We start from the raw sequence: 21,986 nt of genomic DNA on the forward strand, positions 1-21,986 counted from the left end.
TTACTTTGCTTCTTATAACTTTCAGAAAGACAATTGTAGAGAAAAAATACAACCTTAAAAATGATTTTAGGATTTTTAAACACATTTCATTTTTACCTTTTAAATTCCTTCCTCTTCTTTCCTGACAATTTAAATCAATGTTCAAGTATATATTTTTTTTTTATTGTAAAGAATATTAAATACATTTTAATTTAATTCTTCATTTTAGCTTCTGTTTTTTCGACGAAGAATATTTGTGAAATATTTCTTCAAACTTATTATGATTAAAATTCAAAAAATTATTCTGGCAAATCTAGAAAATCTGTGGAATGAAAATTAAATCTTGTTTCAAAGTCTTTTGAATTTCTTTAAAAAAAATTGTTCTGGAAAATCTAGAAGAAATAATGATTTGTCTTTGTTAGAAATATCGCTTGGTCCAATTTGTTATATATTCTAACAAAGTGCAGATTGGATTTTAACCTATTTAAAACATGTCATCCAAAATATATATTTATTGTGAGAAATCCTTAAGATGATCAGTGTTTCCAGAAAGATAAATATCATTAATTATTAATAATAACATAGAGTTAAAGGTAAATTGAGCAAATTGGCTATTTCCGGCAATTTATTTAAGTGTGTATCAAACTGGTAGCCCTTGGCATTAATCAGTAGCCAAGAAGTAGCTCTTGCTTTCAAAAAGGTTGCTGACCACTGATCTAAAACAATGATATTGAAAAGCCTAACGGGCCGTGTTCAGCTCTCGGGCCTTCCTTCATGTGCCCAGGTCTGGTCTAGCTGGTCCAGCTCATCTCACGCATCCTGGTCATCATGGGTTGTAAGCCGTTATGTAGCTAATGGAGTGACCCGCACTGACTAACACTAACACACCTCCTCCACGCATGAGTGGGTGCTCCCATCTATCTGACAATGAGAAGACGAGCTTAAGGTCTGAGTCTGAGTCACCAGCCCACACTTGAGGTATATTTTGCATCACTAGCTGGAAACAGCTGAGTGCTCTCCAGCTGCATCTTTTTCTGGAACGTGCGTCAGCAAAGAAGACATTCGGACGAGGGTTGTGAAGTTGGAGAGATTTATAGAAAAGGAAGGCGCTGGTCCAGCCAGCTAGTACAGAGTATAACTCCTTACGTAATACAACATTGCAGCATACTACTGCAATTGGTTTCTGTGGAGAGGCGCTCACGATTCATTGAATCTGACACCTCTCGGGTTTGTCGGCCTTGCCGCTTGATCCAAGCACCAGTCGCAGGTCGCTGTTGAAGCTGGGCCGCCGCACCAGGGGGTCCACGGCGGCGCAGGGGGTGCGGCTGCGCCCGCGGCCCCGCTGGTCCTCGCACAAGGAGCGGTAGGCCGCTATGGAGACCAGCTGATGCTTGGAGGGCTCGGTCTCGCCCGGCAGGCCGCTTATGGCCGCCAGCTCCCTGAACGCCGCCTCTAGCCCGGTGCCGTGCTTGGACGAGGTCTCCACGTAGGCGACGTCGCGAGCCAGGGCCTTGGTGACCTCCGACCTGCTGACCGCTCTTTGAGCGTGGAGGTCCAGTTTATTGCCGCAGACCAGCGCTGGCAACCTGGCCGGCCCTTTGAACTTGAGCAGCTTGGTCTGGGCGGCTCTGATCTCGCCGAGGAGCTCACAGACTTCAGTCAAGGACTCTCTGTCGTCCAGACTGAAGACCAGCAGGAAGATGTCACCTGAGGAGAGAAGCACATTCCACCAGGATGGTTACGCTACTTCCAAACGGATTGAACTGAAAGGATCACAGCAAATCCATAGCAATCCTTGTAAATACGCCCCCAGGTGGCAGTTACCACTAACTTTAGTGCACAGGTGTCAAACTCAGATCTGGCCCGCCACATCAAAGCGTGAAAATATGTGTAAATAAAGTACTTTATCTTTTTTCCATAAATGTATCACACAAATAAATGCACTGCGTACAATTACTTATATTTACACTTTAATCATCTCTAATAATACAACAAAATCTTATTGTTCAAATAAAGATAAATATCTAACGGGGACGGCGTGGCTGTTAGAATAATTATGTAGAAGTTATCACACAACTCTTATGTTTAAAGGCCGTTGCTATAGTTATCAATTGTGCAGAAGTTGTACTTTTCTATCTGTGAAAAGGGACAACTTGCAATCTTGGATTGCAGTCGTCTCTTATCAGTGTTTGTGTCCAGAACATCAGACAAAGCCGATCCGGCTCGAAGGACCAAGAAGGTGTCAGGTTCAAACACTGATGACATCTATTAAACAGACAAGAAGTAAGGAATCGTGCAGCGACAGAGTTCAATTTGGCTCAATGAGGAGAGACATTCGGGGCTGCACACTCAGTTACAATCTCCCACCACGCTATAAGGTCCAGACCCACGTGCTCCTCTATTTATTTGGGAGGTCCCTGGTTACATTACTGAGGCTGCTTCTGAAGGAAGGGGGGTTATTTCAGCAGCCCCAGTTAGACACAATATATGATTATTCCGAAATGCAAATGTGCTGACACTTGTGATATCGCCCTGTCTCTGCTTTGTCTGCGTCACGGTATTCGGATGTTCTGGACACAAACGCTGATACGGGATGACTCACAATCTTGGATTGCAAGTTGTCCCTTTGCACGGATAGAAAAGTACAACTTCAGCACAATTGATAATAACTATAGCAACGGCCTTTAAGCATAAGAGTTGTGTGATAACTTACACGTATTTATTCTAACAGTGGCGCGGTTGGGAGAGTGGCCGTGCCAGAAACCTAAAGGTTCCTGGTTCAATCCCCACCTTCTACCAACCTCGTCACATCCGTTGTGTCCTGGAGCGAGACACTTCACCCTTGCTCCTGATGGGTGGTGGTTAGAGCCTTGCATGGCAGCTCCTGCCATCGGTATGTGTGTGAATGGGTGAATGTGGAAATAGTGTCAAAGAGTACCTTGAAGCTAGAAAAGTGCTATACAAGTATAACCCATTTACCATTACTTATGATTTCAAAGCAAGTCATCCAACAAACTGTTCTTGTAAACATTTTACAGTAAAATCCACTTTCAATATAGACTGATAAATACACTATAAAACACAAAAAACGTAGATTTTACAGTGTAAAAAAGAACTTGCATTCATTTTTTCACAGAAAACAAAACGAAACACTATTACCGTTTTTTCCATGAATTTGATTTAATTCCATGTATTTTTTAAATTTATTTGATATGCTGTAAAAACAAAAATGCAAATATGGTAAAATGCCAGTTTTATACAGCTAAAGATTTGGTTTTGTATAGCCTACATTAAAAAAAAAGATAATAATCAAATACATAGACAATAATAAATGTTTTATTTATATTCGTACTGTATATTATTCACTGTTTAAAGTGGCCCTCTGAGAGTAACCATAACTGCGATGTGGCCCTCAATGCAAATCAGTTTGACACGCCTGCTTTAGTGCTAGAATCTTCCAGTGTTAATTATTGACTTACTTATTGTTATATTATCGACTTTCATGTCGCACTTTTAATACACATTTTAATTATTCAATAAACTAATAAGCTAAGCTGGAAATCTAAGTAACTGACGAATAATACAAGGTTCTTTAAAAAGCACAATACATGGACAAACAATATAAAATCTTTAGTTTTAATACATTTAAATTAATTCTAAATTGTATACTTTATAATACCAATTTAAAATGGGTTCAAATTCAGCGTTACCATGTGACTAGTCATTTTACATGTCACACAAGGCAAATACATGCCTCAAAAATTGAAGCTAATCAGCTAAAATATTTATAAATGTAATAATGAATACAGCGTAGATAGGCTCCAGCACCCCCCGCCACCCCGAAAGGGACAAGCGGTAGAAAATAGATGGATAATGATAATGACTCATACACCATGCGTTCTACTAATAGTCGAACATTTCTTTTTACAGGTATAAACTATATATTCATCGAAATCTAATAATGATGTCAACAAGACTTCCACCTCCAACATATACAATGTAAAATATAACAGCTTTATATCCTGATATAGTAAGATAAACAACATTCTACCACATTTTCCGGAGTATGAGTCGCACCTGCCGAAAATGCATAATAAAGAAGGAAAAGAACATATATATGTCGCACTTTTTGCATTTTTGGGGGAAATTTATTTGATTAAAGCCAACAGCAAGAATAGACATTTGAAAGGCAATTTAAAATGAATAAAGAATAGTGAAGAACATGCTGAATAAGTGTAGGTTATATGAGGCATAAATAAGCAACTGCTATGTTAACCTAAGAGTCATTCAAATAACTATAACATATAGAACATGCTATACCTTTACCAAACTATCTCTCACTCCTAATCCATAAATCCCATGAAATCTTATACGTCTAGTCCAGGGGTCAGCAACCTTTTTGAAAGCAAGAGCTACTTCTTGGGTACTGATTAATGCCAAGGGCTACCAGTTTGATACACACTCAAATAAATTGCCAGAAATAGCCAATTTGCTCAACTTACCTTTAACTCTGTTATTATTAATAATTAATGATATTTATCTTTGTGGGAACACAGATCATCTTAATGAGTTCTCACAATAAATATAAACTATCTTCAATTTCGACTCTTTAAAATTCAACCGAAAAAAAGAAGAGAAAAACTAGCTAATTCGAATCTTTTTGAAAACATTTTTTAAAAGAATTTTTGGAACATCATTAGTAATTTTTCCTGATTAAGATTAATTTTAGAATTTTGATGACATGTTTTAAAAAGGTTAAAATCCAATCTGCACTTTGTTAGAATATATAACAAATTGGACCAAGCTATATTTCTAACAAAGACAAATCATTATTTCTTCTAGATTTTCCAGAACAAAATTTTTAAAAGAAATTCAAAAGAGTTTGAAATAAAATTTAAATTTGATTCTACAGATTTGCCAGAATAATTATTTTGAATTTTAATCATAATAAGTTTGAAAAAATATTTCACAAATATTCTTCGTCGAAAAAACAGAAGCTAAAATGAAGAATTAAATTAAAATGTATTTATTATTCTTTACAATAAAAAAAAATACTTGAACATTGATTTAAATTGTCAGGAAAGAAGAGGAAGGAATTGAAAAGGTAAAAAGGTATATGTGTTTAAAAATCATTTCTAAGGTTGTATTTTTTCTCTAAAATTGTCTTTCTGAAAGTTATAAGAAGCAAAGTAAAAAAAAAAAAATGAATTTATTTAAACAAGTGAAGACCAAGTCTTTAAAATATTTTCTTGGATTTTCAAATTCTATTTGAGTTTTGTCTCTCTTAGAATTAAAAATGTCCAGCGAAGCGAGACCAGCTTGCTAGTAAATAAATACAATTTAAAAAATAGAGGCAGCTCACTGGTAAGTGCTGCTATTTGAGCTATTTTTAGAACAGGCCAGCGGGCGACTCATCTGGTCCTTACGGGCCACCTGGTGTTGGTGACCTCTGGTCTAGTCTCTTATGTGAATGAGCTAAATAATATTATTTGATATTTTACGGTAACGTGTTAATAATTTCACACATAAGTCGCACCCCCAAACTATGAATAAAAATGCGACTTATAGCCGGAAAAAAACGGTAATTACTCTTATAACAATAATATCTCTTTGCTGCACTAGATTGGACAATAAAAGTTCACCTGACAGGATGGAGAGTCTCCGTTTTGCCGGGAAGTTTCTCTCTATGGAGGCGTCCAGAATGTCCACTTGGTATGTTTCCCCTCCGACGTGGAACAGCTTCCTGTGGAAGTCCTCTGCTGTGGGTTCATACTGCTCCTGGAAGTCTTCCCCGAGGAATCTCCTCACCACGTTGGTCTTGCCCACCCGGGGAGCGCCCAGTACCACCATTCTGTGACGGTTCCTGGGCTTGATCACCTGCGCACGCCCGGGGGGGAGCGGGTCGCTGGAGACGCTCTCCAAGGCTCTCCTGTCCCGCGGCGTCCATCGCCCTTTGACCGTCTCCAGGAGACCCACGCTGCTCTTGGACAACACCTTCGGGTGCTGTTGACGCAGGACGGGTGTGAGGGTGGGGCTCTGGCGCCCGGTGAAGGTGTTGAACATTTGCAAGACGCCATCAACGGGAAGGTGGAACTTCTCGTTTCTGTTCATCTTTGTTCAGCGTCGGACGTCAGACATGGGTGTCAGAATCCTGCTGGTCTCCCCATGTGTGCTCCCAGCTCAACACACTTTGGTCTTTTATACACCCACACTTTGGTCTTTTATACACCCACACTCTGGTCTTTTATACACCCACACTCCACACGCTGTGTTCGTCATCCAGCGTCATCCAGGGAGCACGCTCCGTTTTTAGAAGCTCCCCCCCTCCCGCTCCCATTTCGGACTCATTTGTTCACACCTCATCTTCCCGGTCTCATTATGCATGAATGGAGTGGATGATTGCCCGCATCCTTGTCGTCACGGATACGGGAAGGATGAAACATCAGGCATCATTGTCTGTGTTTTTCCAAGCTGTTGTCACAACTGAAGTATTTGTCCTGGATGTTTCAGCAACATACCAGACACATCTGTCCCGGTCCTGCAGTGCAGGTGCACCTGATGATGGAGCCTACCAAAGCCAAGTCGTGCTCTGCAGTGAGCACGACTCTTGCAGAAACACTCCCTCCCTGCGCTATGATTCACTCTAAATACCATCAGGAGGCTGCCCCCCCCCCCCCCGATCCAGTCAGCCTAGGCAACATCAATTATTCCCCCAAAAAAGGTCTCGTCATGAAGCACTTGTAGCCCGGGACAAAAGCCTCTCAAAAGGAACAGGGTGACAATTCCCTCCAGCCAATGTTTGATGATGACACTTATGTCCTGCACTTTGACAGCCACAAGCCGCTAATGTCCCTCCACAGTGAAATTCACACTGGGTTGAGGTTTTTTACTTGCCCTGATGTGGGATCTAAGTGCTGCCTCTAGGTGACATCATACATGGTGACCACAGATGATGTGCTAGCTGTCCAAAATTGGGACCCGGGGTGGACCACTCATCTGTGCATCAGTTGGGGACGTCTCTGTGCTGCTGACCTGTCTCCACTCAAGATGATCTCCTGCTAGCCCACTATGGACTGGACTCTCACTATTATGTTAGATCTACTATGGACTGGACTCTCACACTATTATGTTAGATCTACTATGGACTGGACTCTCACTATTATGTTAGATCCACTATGGACTGGACTCTCACTATTATGTTAGATCCACTATGGACTGGACTCTCACTATTATGTTAGATCCACTATGGACTGGACTCTCACTATTATGTTAGATCTACTATGGACTGGACTCTCACACTATTATGTTGGATCCACTATGGACTGGACTCTCACTATTATGTTAGATCCACTATGGACTGGACTCTCACTATTATGTTAGATCCACTATGGACTGGACTCTCACTATTATGTTAGATCCACTATGGACTGGACTCTCACACTATTATGTTAGATCCACTATGGACTGGACTCTCACACTATTATGTTAGATCCACTATGGACTGGACTCTCACACTATTATGTTAGATCCACTATGGACTGGACTCTCACTATTATGTTAGATCCACTATGGACTGGACTCTCACACTATTATGTTAGATCCACTATGGACTGGACCCTCACACTATTATGTTAGATCCACTATGGACTGGACTCTCACACTATTATGTTAGATCCACTATGGACTGGACCCTCACACTATTATGTTAGATCCACTATGGACTGGACTCTCACTATTATGTTAGATCCACTATGGACTGGACTCTCACTATTATGTTGGATCCACTATGGACTGGACTCTCACTATTATGTTAGATCCACTATGGACTGGACTCTCACTATTATGTTAGATCCACTATGGACTGGACTCTCACTATTATGTTAGATCCACTATGGACTTGACTCTCTCACTATTATGTTAGATTCACTATGGACTGGACTCTCACACTATTATGTTAGATCCACTATGGACTGGACTCACACTATTATGTTAGATCCACTATGGACTGGACTCTCACACTATTATGTTAGATCCACTATGGACTGGACTCTCACACTATTATGTTAGATCCACTATGGACTGGACTCTCACTATAATGTTAGATCCACTATGGACTGGACTCTCACTATTATGTTAGATCCACTATGGACTGGACTCTCACACTATTATGTTAGATCCACTATGGACTGGACTCTCACACTATTATGTTAGATCCACTATGGACTGGACTTTCACTATTATGTTAGATCCACTATGGACTGGACTCTCACTATAATGTTAGATCCACTATGGACTGGACTCTCACTATTATGTTAGATCCACTATGGACTAGCTCTTCTACCTCAATGGGGAGGAAGATTTGGTGATGGAGTTAATCACCTGCAGTTCCACGCCACACCACAAGGGGGCGTGCTTACTTTATTTGTCTTAGCACAGAATACACTGAGCTGAGCATGAAGTGTCCTGCCTTCTAGAGCTACTTCACAACATAACCCACTAAGGCGGGGGTTAGGGCGGCTCTTTAGCGCCGCCCTAGTGGTTCTCTGGAGCTTTTTCAAAGATGTGTGAAAAATACAAAAAAAAAAATAAGGGGAAAAAAATACATGTTTTGTTTTAATATGGTTTCTGCAAATGGACAAACATGCTTCACTGATTCCAGTTTTTGGCGAGTGCCGTTTTGTCCTACTATTTTTGGCGGTCCTTGAACTCACCCTAGTTTGTTTACATGTATAACTTTCTCCGACTTTCTAAGACGTGTTTTATGCCACTTCTTTTTCTGTCTCATTTTGTCCACCAAACTTTTAACGTTGTGCATGAATGCACAAAGGTGAGTTTTGTTGATGTTATTGACTTGTGTGGAGTGCTAATCAGACATATTTGGTCCCTGCAAGCTAATCGATGCTAACATGCTATTTAGGCTAGCTGTATGTACATATTGCATCATTATGTCTCATTTGTAGCTATATTTGAGCTCATTTAGTTTCCTTTAAGTCCTCATAATTCAATTTATATCTCATGACACACTATCTGTATGTAATATATCTTTACATTTTTTTGCGGCTCCAGACATGTTTGTTTTTGTATTTTTGCTCCAATATGGCCATAGGTTGCCGACCCCCGCACTAAGGAACCACACTTGTGCTCTACACAACATGTGTTGGTGGTTCTTTGGTCAAAAGTTTGCATGGATGATGTTTTACAGAGCACCTAAAGACAATGTCTTCAGGACACGCTGTTGTGTGGGCGCTTCTATTTATGTGGCTCCACTCTCACATCTCTGTCATCCATCTTGCACTTTTTAGCGTTTCCATTGGAGCGATACGCTACTTGGTTTTAGAAATGGCAACAGCGGAAGAATGCATGTGCATTTACAAAAAAAAAAAAAAAGAACTTACTGACTACGGCGTCTGACTACAATAGCGGATTTGCGCAAAAGCACTTTGGGTAAATGTCTACCATATGTGGAGATATCACTGACGTCACACTTGGAAAAAAAGGTCACAAATTGGGCTAATGCCAAGCAGCTCATTTGGAGGATCTACGAAGAAAGGCAAGCTTGTTTTATAAATAATTATTACCAATATTATTATTAATTTAAATTGTATTATTCATTTGAATTTTTATGATGATGATTATTACATTTTTTATTATTATTTCATTAATATTATTATTACTACTATTATTATTATCAGTAATGTCATTCTTATTATCATTGTTATCATTAATTTAAATGAGTATTTTCATTATTTTTGTAATTATTATTTTCATGGTTATTCTTGTATTACTAATATTATATTTAAATTCATTATTATTATTATCACTCATTTTAATATTTTTATTATCATTGTTATTATCATCATCATTATTACTATTTTATTTTATTATCGTTGTCAGTATTAATATTATTTATTTCATTGTTATTATTTACTGTAATTTTCATGATTATTGCTATTTTTATTATTATTTTATTACTATCATCATTGCTATTATTATTATCAACATCAGTAATTTAATTCTTATAATCATTAGTTTAAATTATTATTTTCATTATATGGTTATTATTATTTGTATTACTAATATTATTATTATTAATTTCATTATTATTATTAATTTTGATATTTTCATTATTACTACTATGATCATGATTATTATTAATTGTAATATTATTATTATTGTCATTAATTTCAATTGTATTTCTATAATTTTCATCATTAATGTCTTCATTATTATTTCATAAATATTATCATTATTACTATTTTATTCTCATTATCAGTATTAATATTATTATTTCAATTGTATTATTTACTGTAATTTTTATGATTATTACTATTATTTTGCTACTATCATTATCAATGCTATTGTTATCAGTCATTTTTATTCTCATTATCGTTGTTATTATCATTAGTTTAAATTGTTATTTTCATTTTTTTAATAATTTTTTTCACGATTATTATTTGTATTATTAATATTATTATCTTCATTATTATTATTAATTTTAATATTCTCATTATTACTATTAGATATGATAAGTATTACTATTAATTGTATTGTAATGTTATTATTGTCATTAATTTCAATTATATTTTTATAATTTTCATCATTATCTTCATTACTATCATTATTACTATTTTATTATTATCCTTTTTAATTTTGTTATTTACTGTAATTTTTATGATTATTATTATTATTATTTTATTACTATTATAATCACTATTATCATTAATTGTATTGTAATATCATTGTCATTCATTTCAATGGAATTTTTTTTATTTAATATTTTCATTATTAATTGTAATATTATTTTCATCATTATTACTATTTCATTTTATTTTTATTATGATAGGGACAAGCGGTAGACAATGGATTATCATTAGTATTAATATGATTATTATTATTAATTTAAATGTTTTTATTTACTGTATCTTTTATGATTATTACTATTATTTTGATTATTATTATTTTGTTACTAATACATAGTATTAGTAACAATGTACTAGTATACTATGTATTTGTAATGGGGCGGCATAGCTCGGTTGGTAGAGTGGCCGTGCCAGCAACTTTAGGGTTGCAGGTTCGATTCCCACTTGTGCCATCCTAGTTACTGCCGTTGTGTCTTTGGGCAAGACACTTTACCCACCTGCTCCCAGTGCCACCCACACTGCTTTAAATGTAACTTAGATAGTGGGTGTCACTATGTAAAGCGCTTTGAGTCACTTGAGAAAAGAACTATATAAATATAATTCACTTCACTTCACTACTATCACTGCTATTATTATTATCTGTAATTTAATTCTTATTATCCTTTTTTTAATAGGTACAGACCTAACTGCTCGGCATCTCTGCCTGTCGCACCTCCTCCAGTGCACTTCGAGGTCAGCTGCAGGGTCGTCAGCTGGTGCCACCGTTCACTGATGTTTCGCCCCCAAGCCAGGACACCTGGCGGTGGCTACGCGGGGACGTCTCCCTGCAACTGACCTCACTGGGGTGTTGAGCCCCAAGTGTTGTCCCTCCTTCTTAGCCACATCCAGAAACTTGCCTTCTCTGCCTCCTCTGCCAACTCCTTGATGGCCCTCCTCAGGCTGGAACCGGTCATCCCCGCCACACGCAGGAGCCGGGTTGCAGAACCTCCTACGAAGACCCTGCATCCAATCTCCACGGGGTGAATGGACGCAGACCAGCCCCCCCCCCTTGCAGTCCTCTGCTAGGTCGCTGTACTTTGACCTTTTGAACTCATGTGCTACTGGTATTCCCTCCTCCCATGGCACGGTTAGTTCAATGATGAGGACTTTCTTAGCAGCTGAGGACCACATCACAACGTCTGGTCTTAGCGTTGTCTGTATTACCTCCGTTGGGAAGACTAGCTGCTTGTCCAGGTCTACGCGCATCTCCCAATCCTTACCAGGGGTAAGCAGAAGTGATGATCTTCCCTTCTCTGTCTTCTGTCCTACCTCACCTGGTTTGATAAAAGTGATGTTTGGCCGATGGGGATCTGTGGCGTTGTTTGCCCCGACTCTGCATCTCTCTAACAGCTCTGCCCACTTCCTCAGCACCTGATTGTGTCGCCCCTGCGTCAGCGCGACGTTGCAACCTGAAAGGATGTGCTTGAGTCCTGCATTGTCTTTGCTGCACAGGGAGCACTTGCTATCGCTTCCGAACCACTGGGCGAGGTTTCGAGAGCATGGCAGGGTGTCATACGCTGCCCTCACGATTGAGGAGTTCGCCAGATGTCGGCCCAGGTTATGACTCTTTGAATGGTATCCTCCCAGCGAGTCCATGGCCCCTGTTTTCCCTGGGATACGGCCTTGGTCTTGTGCCACTTGTGTGACCTCTTCCACCACCATGGCCTTCCTCTGCTGTCTCATGGCTTTGGACCAGAACTGGACTGGTTTCCCCCATCCCAGTCCTGCCCGGCTGTCTTGGACTCTTATCAGGATCTCCTTGTATTTCAGCCTCGAGACAGCTTGGTCCACTTTCGTCCAGTGCGGACAGTCACCGCTGCACTCTTCACAGCTTCGTCTCTTGATTCCCTCATCTCCAGTATCAATCAATCAATCAATGTTTATTTATATAGCCCCAAATCACAAATGTCTCAAAGGACTGCACAAATCATTACGACTACAACATCCTCGGAAGAACCCACAAAAGGGCAAGGAAAACTCACACCCAGTGGGCAGGGAGAATTCACATTCAGTGGGACGCCAGCGACAATGCTGACTATGAGAAACCTTGGAGAGGACCTCAGATGTGGGCAACCCCCCCCCTCTAGGGGACCGAAAGCAATGGATGTCGAGCGGGTCTAACATGATACTGTGAAAGTTCAATCCATAGTGGCTCCAAGACAGCAGTGAAAGTCCCGTCCACAGGAAACCATCTCAAGCGGATCAGCAGCGTAGAGATGTCCCCAACCGATACAGGCGAGCGGTCCATCCTGGGTCTCGACTCTGGACAGTCAGTACTTCATCCATGGTCATCGGACCGGACCCCCTCCACAAGGGAGGGGGGGACATAGGAGAAAGAAAAGAAGCGGCAGATCAACTGGTCTAAAAAGGAGGTCTATTTAAAGGCTAGAGTATACAGATGAGTTTTAAGATGAGACTTAAATGCTTCTACTGAGGTAGCATCTCGAACTGTTACCGGGAGGGCATTCCAGAGTACTGGAGCCCGAACGGAAAACGCTCTATAGCCCGCAGACTTTTTTTGTGTACAAGGCGAGTCTTCTCCTGCCTGTAACCCAGATTGATGGACTTTAGAGGAAGTTGCAGAATGTTCTTGCCAAAAAGACCTGTGTCCGAGAAACAGCGGGGGAGGCCCAGCCACTTCCTGATATAACCGTTGGCGGTGCCGTCCATCTTGCTGGCCTGAGAAGATGGAATTTCAGCTACTTTCAGCGGCCACATCACGCGGTGGAAAAGTGTGAAGTGGTAACACCAAACCTTCAGCTTCCCAGGAAGTTGGCTCCCGTCGATCCTTACGAGCCCCTCTTTTAGTTGTTTCTGGACCACCCTCCCCATCTGCCTGTCCGAGAGCTCTGCTGTATATTCCCTCCCGAGGCTTCGGATGGGCTGCTCTGCCAGGAGTGGAATCTTCTCACCTCCTGCTGTGAAGACTGTCCTGTCATCTCTCACACCCTTCCTGATTGACAGGCTCCTGGACTTAGCGGGCTTTATCTTCATTCTCGCCCAGGTGGTCAGTTTGTCGAAACGCTTGAGGAGTCGTGCTGTGCATGGGGCGGTCTGTAGGATGCTTGTCACATCATCCATGCGGGGAGTCTTCCTCCTGACGGTGTTTTCAGGCCTCTGGCCATTTGCCTCGCTCCAATGTGTAACACTTCAAATGCAGCTACATCCTTGTTGTTATTAGTTTAAATTGTTATTTTTTTCATTATTTTTGTATGGTTATTATTATTTGTATTACTAATAGTAACATCGTCATCATTATGAATTCAATTATTATTACTTTCATTCATTTTAATTGTATTGTTTTTATTAGTAGTATGATCATTATTATTATTATTTGATTGTTTTTGGGGATTTGTGCAGATCCCAAATACACCAAAAAAGGCAAACAAAAGTTGGTTTTGCATAGCAAGTCCTCTTTAAGCTTAAAGGCCTACTGAAATGAGATGTTCTTATTCAGACGGGGATAGCAGGTCCGTTCTATGTGTCATACTTCATCATTTTGTGATATTGCCATATTTTTGCTGAAAGGATTTAATAGAGAACATCCACGATAAAGTTGGCAACTTTCGGTGCTAATAAAAAAGCCTTGCCTGTACCGGAAGTAGCAGACGATGTGTGCGTGACGTCACGGGTTGTGGAGCTCCTCACATCTGAACATTGTTTATAATCATGGCCACGTGCATCAAGAGCGATTCGGACCGAGAAAGCGACAATTTCCTCATTAATTTGAGTGAAGATGAAAGATTCGTGGATGAGGAAAGTGAGAGTGAAGGACTGGAGAAAAAAAAAGGACTGCAGTGGGAGCGAGTCAGATGTTATTAGACACATTCACTAGGATAATTCTGGAAAATCCCTTATCTGCTTATTGTGTTACTAGTGTTTTAGTGAGATTATATGGTCATACCTGTACAACCTGAAGGTCGGCCCCGCACCTTTCTTCAGCACCAGTCGACGGGTGGTGGCGATGCCCATCTCTGCCCTTCGCAAGGGACCCTCTTCGAAACACGGTCTTTCGAAATGATCGCTACATAATACACTGTACTTTGTGTGTGTGGTCCAATCCAACCGTGTTCGCTTGACCGCTCTGTTCCATAGTAAAGCTTCACCGTCATCTTTTTGGGAATGTAAACAAGGAAACACCGGCTGTGTTTGTGTTGCTAAAGGCGGGCCGCGATACACCGCTCCCCACCTACAGCTTTCTTCTTTGATGTCTCCATTATTCATTGAACAAATTGCAAAAGATTCAGCAACACAGATGTCCAGAATACTGTGGAATTATGCGAGGAAAACAGACGACGTATAGCGGGGAACGATGCTGGAACAAAATGTCCTCTGCAATGCGTGATTTTTCAGGAGGATACTTTGGCGCGAAATTTAAAATTGCAATTTAGTAAACTAAAAAGGCCGTATTGGCATGTGTTGCAATGTTAATATTTCATCATTGATATATAAACTATCAGTACTAGTGGCTTTCAGTAGGGTTTTAACCACAAAAATGACGTATTAAAAAAAAAAAAGGCTAAACTTGCCCGTGTTTGTAAGTGCTTTACACACTTTCCCCTCCCCCTTTAGTCTGCACACCCTCTTTTCTCCGCACTGACCCCAGCAGGCCTTTTGTTGGGGAAGAAAGAATGTTCAGGCGTGTGTTTTCAGCAGGAATAAAGACGGCGGGCCAGATGGAGGATGGCGGGCGTGTCAGAGCTGTGAAGCACACACACAACTCCTGCATTCACCTGACCCGTCGGTGGGAGTCAAGGTGCCACAGCAACACTAAAATAACACAGCTATATTGTTGTGTCCCAACTAGAAAAGGTGGTGTTTCTCCAAAATGTCCTCATCCCCTCCACGCTGTTGACATTTGCAACACTTGGTGACTTTGTTTTGTCAAGGTGCTGCTGGTATTTCCTGTATATCCTGCTCAGCCGCCCAGACGTGCCGCTCCCTCCCTCGCTTGGACCTCTCTCGGAATCTTCCAAGGCAGCTTGCGGAGAGGAGACCCCCCCCCCGCAGCGGCGGGCTGAGTATATTGTGCGGCCCTGCATGATGCAGAAGGACGTGACTTCCTCAACGTGCCATTAGTCAGGATAAATAAGTCATGGCCCTGTGATGGTTTGGCCCAGAAAGGAAATGAGGCTTTATCAGCCACAACTCCTTTGTGGGACAAATCCCTGCTCCGTGGAAAACATTACAGCCGTAATATTTTGGGGAACACTTTGTTTATTTGCATAGGAGAAATGCAGCATGAGTCCCACCTGGAATTAGGAATTGCCTTCTATTTTTTTTTTCTAAAGTCACCCCCCATTCACTTTGTTGCTTTATGATCATTGTCATTATTCTCAATAATCACCCAAACACAGGCTATAATATGTACTTCATTTTTGTCTGCACAGTATCAAGATCCTAAAGCAGACCTGGCCAAAATAGGGCCCAAAGTGTAGTCACCATTATGATGTGCAGTGATGTTTTTAAGTCCTTTTTTAGACCTTTAACATCCAAAGTGTAGTCACCATTATGATGTGCAGTGATGTTTTTAAGTCCTTTTTTAGACCTTTAACATCCAAAGTGTAGTCACCATTATGATGTGCAGTGATGTTTTTAAGTCCTTTTTTAGACCTTTAACATCCAAAGTGTAGTCACCATTATGATGTGCAGTGATGTTTTTAAGTCCTTTTTTAGACCTTTAACATCCTAAGTGTAGTCACCATTATGATGTGCAGTGATGTTATTAAGTCCTTTTTTAGACCTTTAACATCCAAAGTGTAGTCACCATTATGATGTGCAGTGATGTTTTTAAGTCCTTTTTTAGACCTTTAACATCCAAAGTGTAGTCACCATTATGATGTGCAGTGATGTTTTTAAGTCCTTTTTTAGACCTTTAACATCCAAAGTGTAGTCACCATTATGATGTGCAGTGATGTTTTTAAGTCCTTTTTTAGACCTTTAACATCCAAAGTGTAGTCACCATTATGATGTGCAGTGATGTTTTTAAGTCCTTTTTTAGACCTTTAACATCCAAAGTGTAGTCACCATTATGATGTGCAGTGATGTTTTTAAGTCCTTTTTTAGACCTTTAACATCCAAAGTGTAGTCACCATTATGATGTGCAGTGATGTTTTTAAGTCCTTTTTTAGACCTTTAACATCCAAAGTGTAGTCACCATTATGATGTGCAGTGATGTTTTTAAGTCCTTTTTTAGACCTTTAACATCCAAAGTGTAGTCACCATTATGATGTGCAGTGATGTTATTAAGTCCTTTTTTAGACCTTTAACATCCAAAGTGTAGTGATGTTTTTAAGTCCTTTTTTAGACCTTTAACATCCAAAGTGTAGTCACCATTATGATGCTTTTAAGTCTTCAACTATAGACAGCATTCCAATGGGTGAAATCTGCACTTTTGAGTGTTCTAGGAGTTATGAGGTCATCTAGGTCAGTGGTCCCCAACCACAGGCCTCGATTGGTACCGGGCCGCAGAATAATTTTTTATTTATTTATTTTTTTAAATTATTAAATCAACATAAAAAACACAAGATACACTTACAAATAGTGCACCAACCCCCCCCAAAAAAAACTTTTTCATGACAAAAAATAAATAAATAAATAACTGGGCCGCAGCTCGATTGGTACCGGGCCGAAGAAGAATTTTTAATTATTTTTTTTATTTTTATCAAATCAACATTAAAAAAAACATAAGATACACTTACAATTAGTGCACCAACCCCCAAAAAAGCCCTTTTTAATTACAAAAAAAAAATAAAATAAATGGGCCGTGGCTCGATTGGTACCGGGCTGCAGAATAACTTTTTATTAATTATTTATTTATTCTTAATTATTAAATCAACACAAAAAAACACACAAGATACACTTACAATTAGTGCACAACCCCCCAAAACCTTTTTTCATGACAAATAAATAATTAACTGGGCCGTGGCTCGATTGGTACCGGGCCGCAGAAGAATTTTTTATTAATTAGTTTATTTATTTATTTTTATTAAATCAACATAAAAACACAAAATACACTTACGATTAGTGAACCAACTCAAAAAAAAAAAACTTTTTCATGACAAAAAATTTTTTTTTTAAATAACCTCGATTAAACCTGCAACCTCGATTAAATTTTTAATAATTAATATTATTTTTTTAATTAAATCAACATAAAAAACACATGATACACTTACAATTAGTGCACCAACCCCCAAAAAAAACATTTTTCATGACAAAATTTTTTTTTTTTTAAATAACCAGGCCGCGGCTCGATTAAATTTTTAATAATTTTTTTTTTAATTAAATCAACATAAAAAAAACAAGATACACTTACAATTAGTGCACCAACCCCCCCAAAAAACATTTTTCATGACAAAATAAAAATAAAAAAAATTACTGGGCCGCGGCTCGATTGGTACTGGGCCTTAGAAGAATTTTTTATTATTATTATTATTTTTTTAATTATTAAATCAGCATAAAAAAACACGAGATACACTTACAATTAGTGCACACCCCCCCCCCCCCCCCCAAAAAAACTTTTTCATGACAAAAAATAAATAAATAATCCCCCCCAACCGCCGGGCCGCGGGACAAATGATCAAGCATTGACCGGTCCGCAGCTACAAAAAGGTTGGGGACCATTGATCTAGGTCACAGCAGCTCAGACCAGGCACAGAGCAGAGTGGGCGGGGCTTGTTTACAGCTCAGCCAGCCCCAAACACATGTGTCAGGAACAGATTTTTATGTGACAATATATCATATTGTAGGTGGGGTTTTTTGCATTCATATTTTCCTTTTTGTTGCATTTTTGTTGTGTCCTACTTGACTGTAAAATATACACAACTATGGAGGAGCTGCTCTGACAAGTCAAATATGTTGTTAATATTCAGTCTTTTATTGTTCATAGTTAATATTGTCAATCTGTCAGCTTCAAACACTGATGACATCTATTAATCAGACAAGAAGCGAGGAACCAATTTAGCTCATGAGGAGAACGCGTGGAGCTGCACACTTAGTCACAGTCTCGCGCGACGCTCTAAGGTTCAGCTCCCGTGTCCCTCTATTTATTCAGGAGTTCCACAGTCAACATCACTGATGCGGCCTCTAAAAGGAGTGGTCACATATATTATGCAAAGCAGGTCCAGTATGCACAATATGTGACGGAATGTGCCGGGCCTTGTGATTTCCCTGTTTCTGCTTCGTCTGAGTGCTGTCGTCTTATCGTCGTTGAGGTTCTTTAAGTCCTTGGCTGTTAGCGGGCTAAAACAAAGATAACATCTGCGGCTGAGGCCACCCCTTAGACAAGAAGTTTCGTCCTTGCACAGATAGAAATAATGCAGCTTGAGCACAATAGCTAATAAGTATAACAACAAAATCTCGCTTTCTTTATTTTCATGTACATTTTGGGTGTCCCATTAAGTAGAAAAACTGTAAAATTCCATTCTGTTTTTGTTAGAACTCTATGGGACATTGTGACTTTTGGTATTAGTGTTCCTGAAAAAAAGGGAGGCGAACACACATACTGTACAGCAGCTTTTTACAGTACATATCATTTATACACACATACAGCTTGGCCCCCCAGACACATTTTTTTTCTCTCAATGTGGCCCCCGAGTCCAAGTATTTGCCCAGCTCTGCACCAGAGGCAGTGAAAGGGTTATGTTGTACCTAATGTTATGACCTGTGTGTGTTGCATGAGGCAGTGAAAGGGTTATGTTGTACCTAATGTTATGACCTGTGTGTGTTGCATGAGGCAGTGAAAGGGTTATGTTGTACCTAATGTTATGACCTGTGTGTGTTGCATGAGGCAGTGAAAGGGTTATGTTGTACCTAATGTTATGACCTGTGTGTGTTGCATGAAGCAGTGAAAGGGTTATGTTGTACCTAATGTTATGACCAGTGTGTGTTGCATGAGGCAGTGAAAGGGTTATGTTGTACCTAATGTTATGACCTGTGTGTGTTGCATGAGGCAGTGAAAGGGTTATGTTGTACCTAATGTTATGACCTGTGTTGCATGAGGCAGTGAAAGGGTTATGTTGTACCTAATGTTATGACCTGTGTGTGTTGCATGAAGCAGTGAAAGGGTTATGTTGTACCTAATGTTATGACCAGTGTGTGTTGCATGAGGCAGTGAAAGGGTTATGTTGTACCTAATGTTATGACCTGTGTTGCATGAGGCAGTGAAAGGGTTATGTTGTACCTAATGTTATGACCTGTGTTACATGAGGCAGTGAAAGGGTTATGTTGTACCTAATGTTATGACCTGTGTTGCATGAGGTAGTGAAAGGGTTATGTTGTACCTAATGTTATGACCTGTGTGTGTTGCATGATGCAGTGAAAGGGTTATGTTGTACCTAATGTTATGACCTGTGTGTGTTGCATGATGCAGTGAAAGGGTTATGTTGTACCTAATGTTATGACCTGTGTTGCATGAGGCAGTGAAAGGGTTATGTTGTACCTAATGTTATGACCTGTGTGTGTTGCATGAGGCAGTGAAAGGGTTATGTTGTACCTAATGTTATGACCTGTGTTGCATGAGACAGTGAAAGGGTTATGTTGTACCTAATGTTATGACCTGTGTTGCATGAGACAGTGAAAGGGTTATGTTGTACCTAATGTTATGACCTGTGTTGCATGAGGCGTGAAAGGGTTAAGAGGCGGTGAAAGGGTTAAGTGGCGGTGAAAGGGTTAAGAGGCGGTTAAGTGGCGAAGCCCCGCCCCCAGGCTGCTGTGTTCCAGTCCTGCCAGACCAGTCTGCTCCCAGCTCGGCTTGGTGTACGAAGTAGGGTCAGGGTTCTAGTGCTCCTAGGTTTGGATCCAGAAGAGTCCTTGTGTCCGGTGAGGACATGCGGACAGGCGGAGGCACATCTCGGTCTTCTTGTCTTCTTGCAGCAGCCACATTGTCCTCCTCCTCGTCAGTTTGGCAGCGTGGCGCCGCCGAGTCATGAAGGTAAGAGGAAGGCGGAAGCTAGCATAGAAATGGTCTTTTCCTCAAAGTTGACGGTGTAACTTTTTTTTTGTAAGATTCAAACAAATGCTGAGTCATGGTGATGAAGTTTCACCCCATCGACGACATTTGACGCGACGTCATTTAAAGACATTCTTGTGGGAATGATCCGGGAACTAAAAGTGCATTGTGGGTAATATTATAACCGGTATAAATGAGCGAGTTTGTTTACGTCAATACATCGTCCAGACATATTTGTAAATGAAGGTATTGCGCACAACATTCTAAATGTTCCACACAAATATTAACCGGGGAGATGTATGTTTAGCGCGTGTGCATGAGTCGGCAAAATATAACAGGAAGTGCTTTTACCTGAAGTTCCGTGACGTCATCGCGCGACGACAGGTAAGTCTCGCCGCGTGTTGTTAAATGTCGGCGGTTAAATGTTGCCGACTTGGCGGCCCACACCTTGTTTGAATTGACTTTAAGGGAGAATGTTGCTGAACAAAATAGTGAAGAATGTAAACAAGCGTAGAGAGGCCACACACATCTGAGATTACAACGACGTCCAATATGTTTGAAAAGTATCCAACACATCTCCTTTACTCGGAAAAAACTAATATCACTTAGGCGAAACAACTTTTGTTCCCCCGTGTTTGCTAATTTGCTGCCCACTGACATGTTAGAAGTAGACGCAGCATTGGCTGCTGCGACGCGAGAAATTGGGCCGCCATCTTGAAGTGGTGATGAGCATCCTAAACTGATAGTTGACAGGTAGAAAACAAAGATGCTAAACTGACAGTTGACAGGTAGAAAACAAATATGCTAAACTGACAATTGACACATAGAAAACAAAGATGCTAAACTGACAGTTGACAGGCAGTAAACAAAGATGCTAAACTGACAGTTGACAGGTAGAAAACAAAGATGCTAAAGTGACAGTTGACAGGTAAAAAACAAAGATGCTAACCTGACAGTTGACAGGTAGAAAACTAAGATGCTAAAGTGACAGTTGACAGGTAGAAAACAAAGATGCTAAAGTGACAGTTGACAGGTAGAAAACAAAGATGCTGTTCAGCATTTTCCTGCTCAAATGAGCAGACTGTTGAAAATAGGAATCAGGAGATTACTTTGCACGAGTAAGATTAGACATGAACGTACTATTGGTTGTATTTTGTGAAAAGAATACCAGCACAGAGTTGAGAAGGAGCAAAGATCTTCAATAGTACTGACATCTTAGCTGCTAGCAAACAAGAGTATGACCTGTATAGAATTGCTTGTCAATGAAATTAATTACATTTAAAAATGTCATAATTGAATAACATTAAGTTGAAATCAATTATTATGAAAGCTAAAACAAAATTCACTAGCCGCCCCTGATTATGATGCATTCTCATTTT

General features: G+C 40.0%; 3 protein-coding genes across 9 annotated transcripts in view; 2 read left to right on the forward strand and 1 right to left on the reverse strand.

The window, feature by feature from the left end:
• Positions 1-11,664, forward strand: part of rsad1 (radical S-adenosyl methionine domain containing 1) — a 42,250-nt gene extending 30,586 nt beyond the window's left edge. Inside the window, exon 10 of one of the 2 annotated variants that reach the window (XM_061884658.1) lies at positions 11,294-11,664. In XM_061884658.1, coding sequence (XP_061740642.1) covers positions 11,294-11,453 — 160 coding nt within the window. In that variant the 3' untranslated portion in view covers positions 11,454-11,664. The remainder of the gene's footprint in view (positions 1-11,293) is intronic. The other variant, XM_061884657.1, reaches the window with a different exon arrangement.
• rasd2a (RASD family member 2a) lies at positions 1,066-6,607 on the reverse strand. Its single transcript, XM_061885139.1, has 2 exons — positions 5,622-6,607; positions 1,066-1,686 (listed from the first exon to the last, which is right to left on the reverse strand). Exons 1-2 carry the CDS (start codon positions 6,088-6,090, stop codon positions 1,184-1,186), a joined length of 972 nt encoding a protein of 323 aa, XP_061741123.1. The 5' UTR covers positions 6,091-6,607; the 3' UTR covers positions 1,066-1,183.
• Positions 11,665-20,355: 8,691 nt separating the features above from the next.
• Positions 20,356-21,986, forward strand: part of epn3a (epsin 3a) — a 51,082-nt gene continuing 49,451 nt past the window's right edge. For 3 of the 6 annotated variants that reach the window (XM_061884665.1, XM_061884668.1, XM_061884667.1), the window contains exon 1: positions 20,357-20,589. The gene's annotated coding sequence lies outside the window, so the exon portion shown is untranslated. Of the gene's footprint in view, positions 20,590-21,986 lie in introns of all 6 variants that reach the window. The other 3 variants (XM_061884666.1, XM_061884669.1, XM_061884670.1) reach the window with 2 other exon arrangements.

This window comes from Nerophis ophidion, linkage group LG23 (genome assembly GCF_033978795.1).
Source record: "Nerophis ophidion isolate RoL-2023_Sa linkage group LG23, RoL_Noph_v1.0, whole genome shotgun sequence".
Classification (NCBI taxonomy): domain Eukaryota; kingdom Metazoa; phylum Chordata; class Actinopteri; order Syngnathiformes; family Syngnathidae; genus Nerophis; species Nerophis ophidion.

What these genes read in the sequence shown, in the direction of transcription:
- rasd2a (XM_061885139.1), bottom strand. Translation starts at nt 6,090, where the DNA reads ATGAACAGAAACGAGAAGTTCCACCTTCCCGTTGATGGCGTCTTGCAA. An exon ending in GAGACTCTCCATCCTGTCAG is followed by an intron (nt 1,687 to 5,621) that starts GTGAACTTTTAT and finishes TTCTCTCCTCAG; the next exon opens with GTGACATCTTCCTGCTGGTC.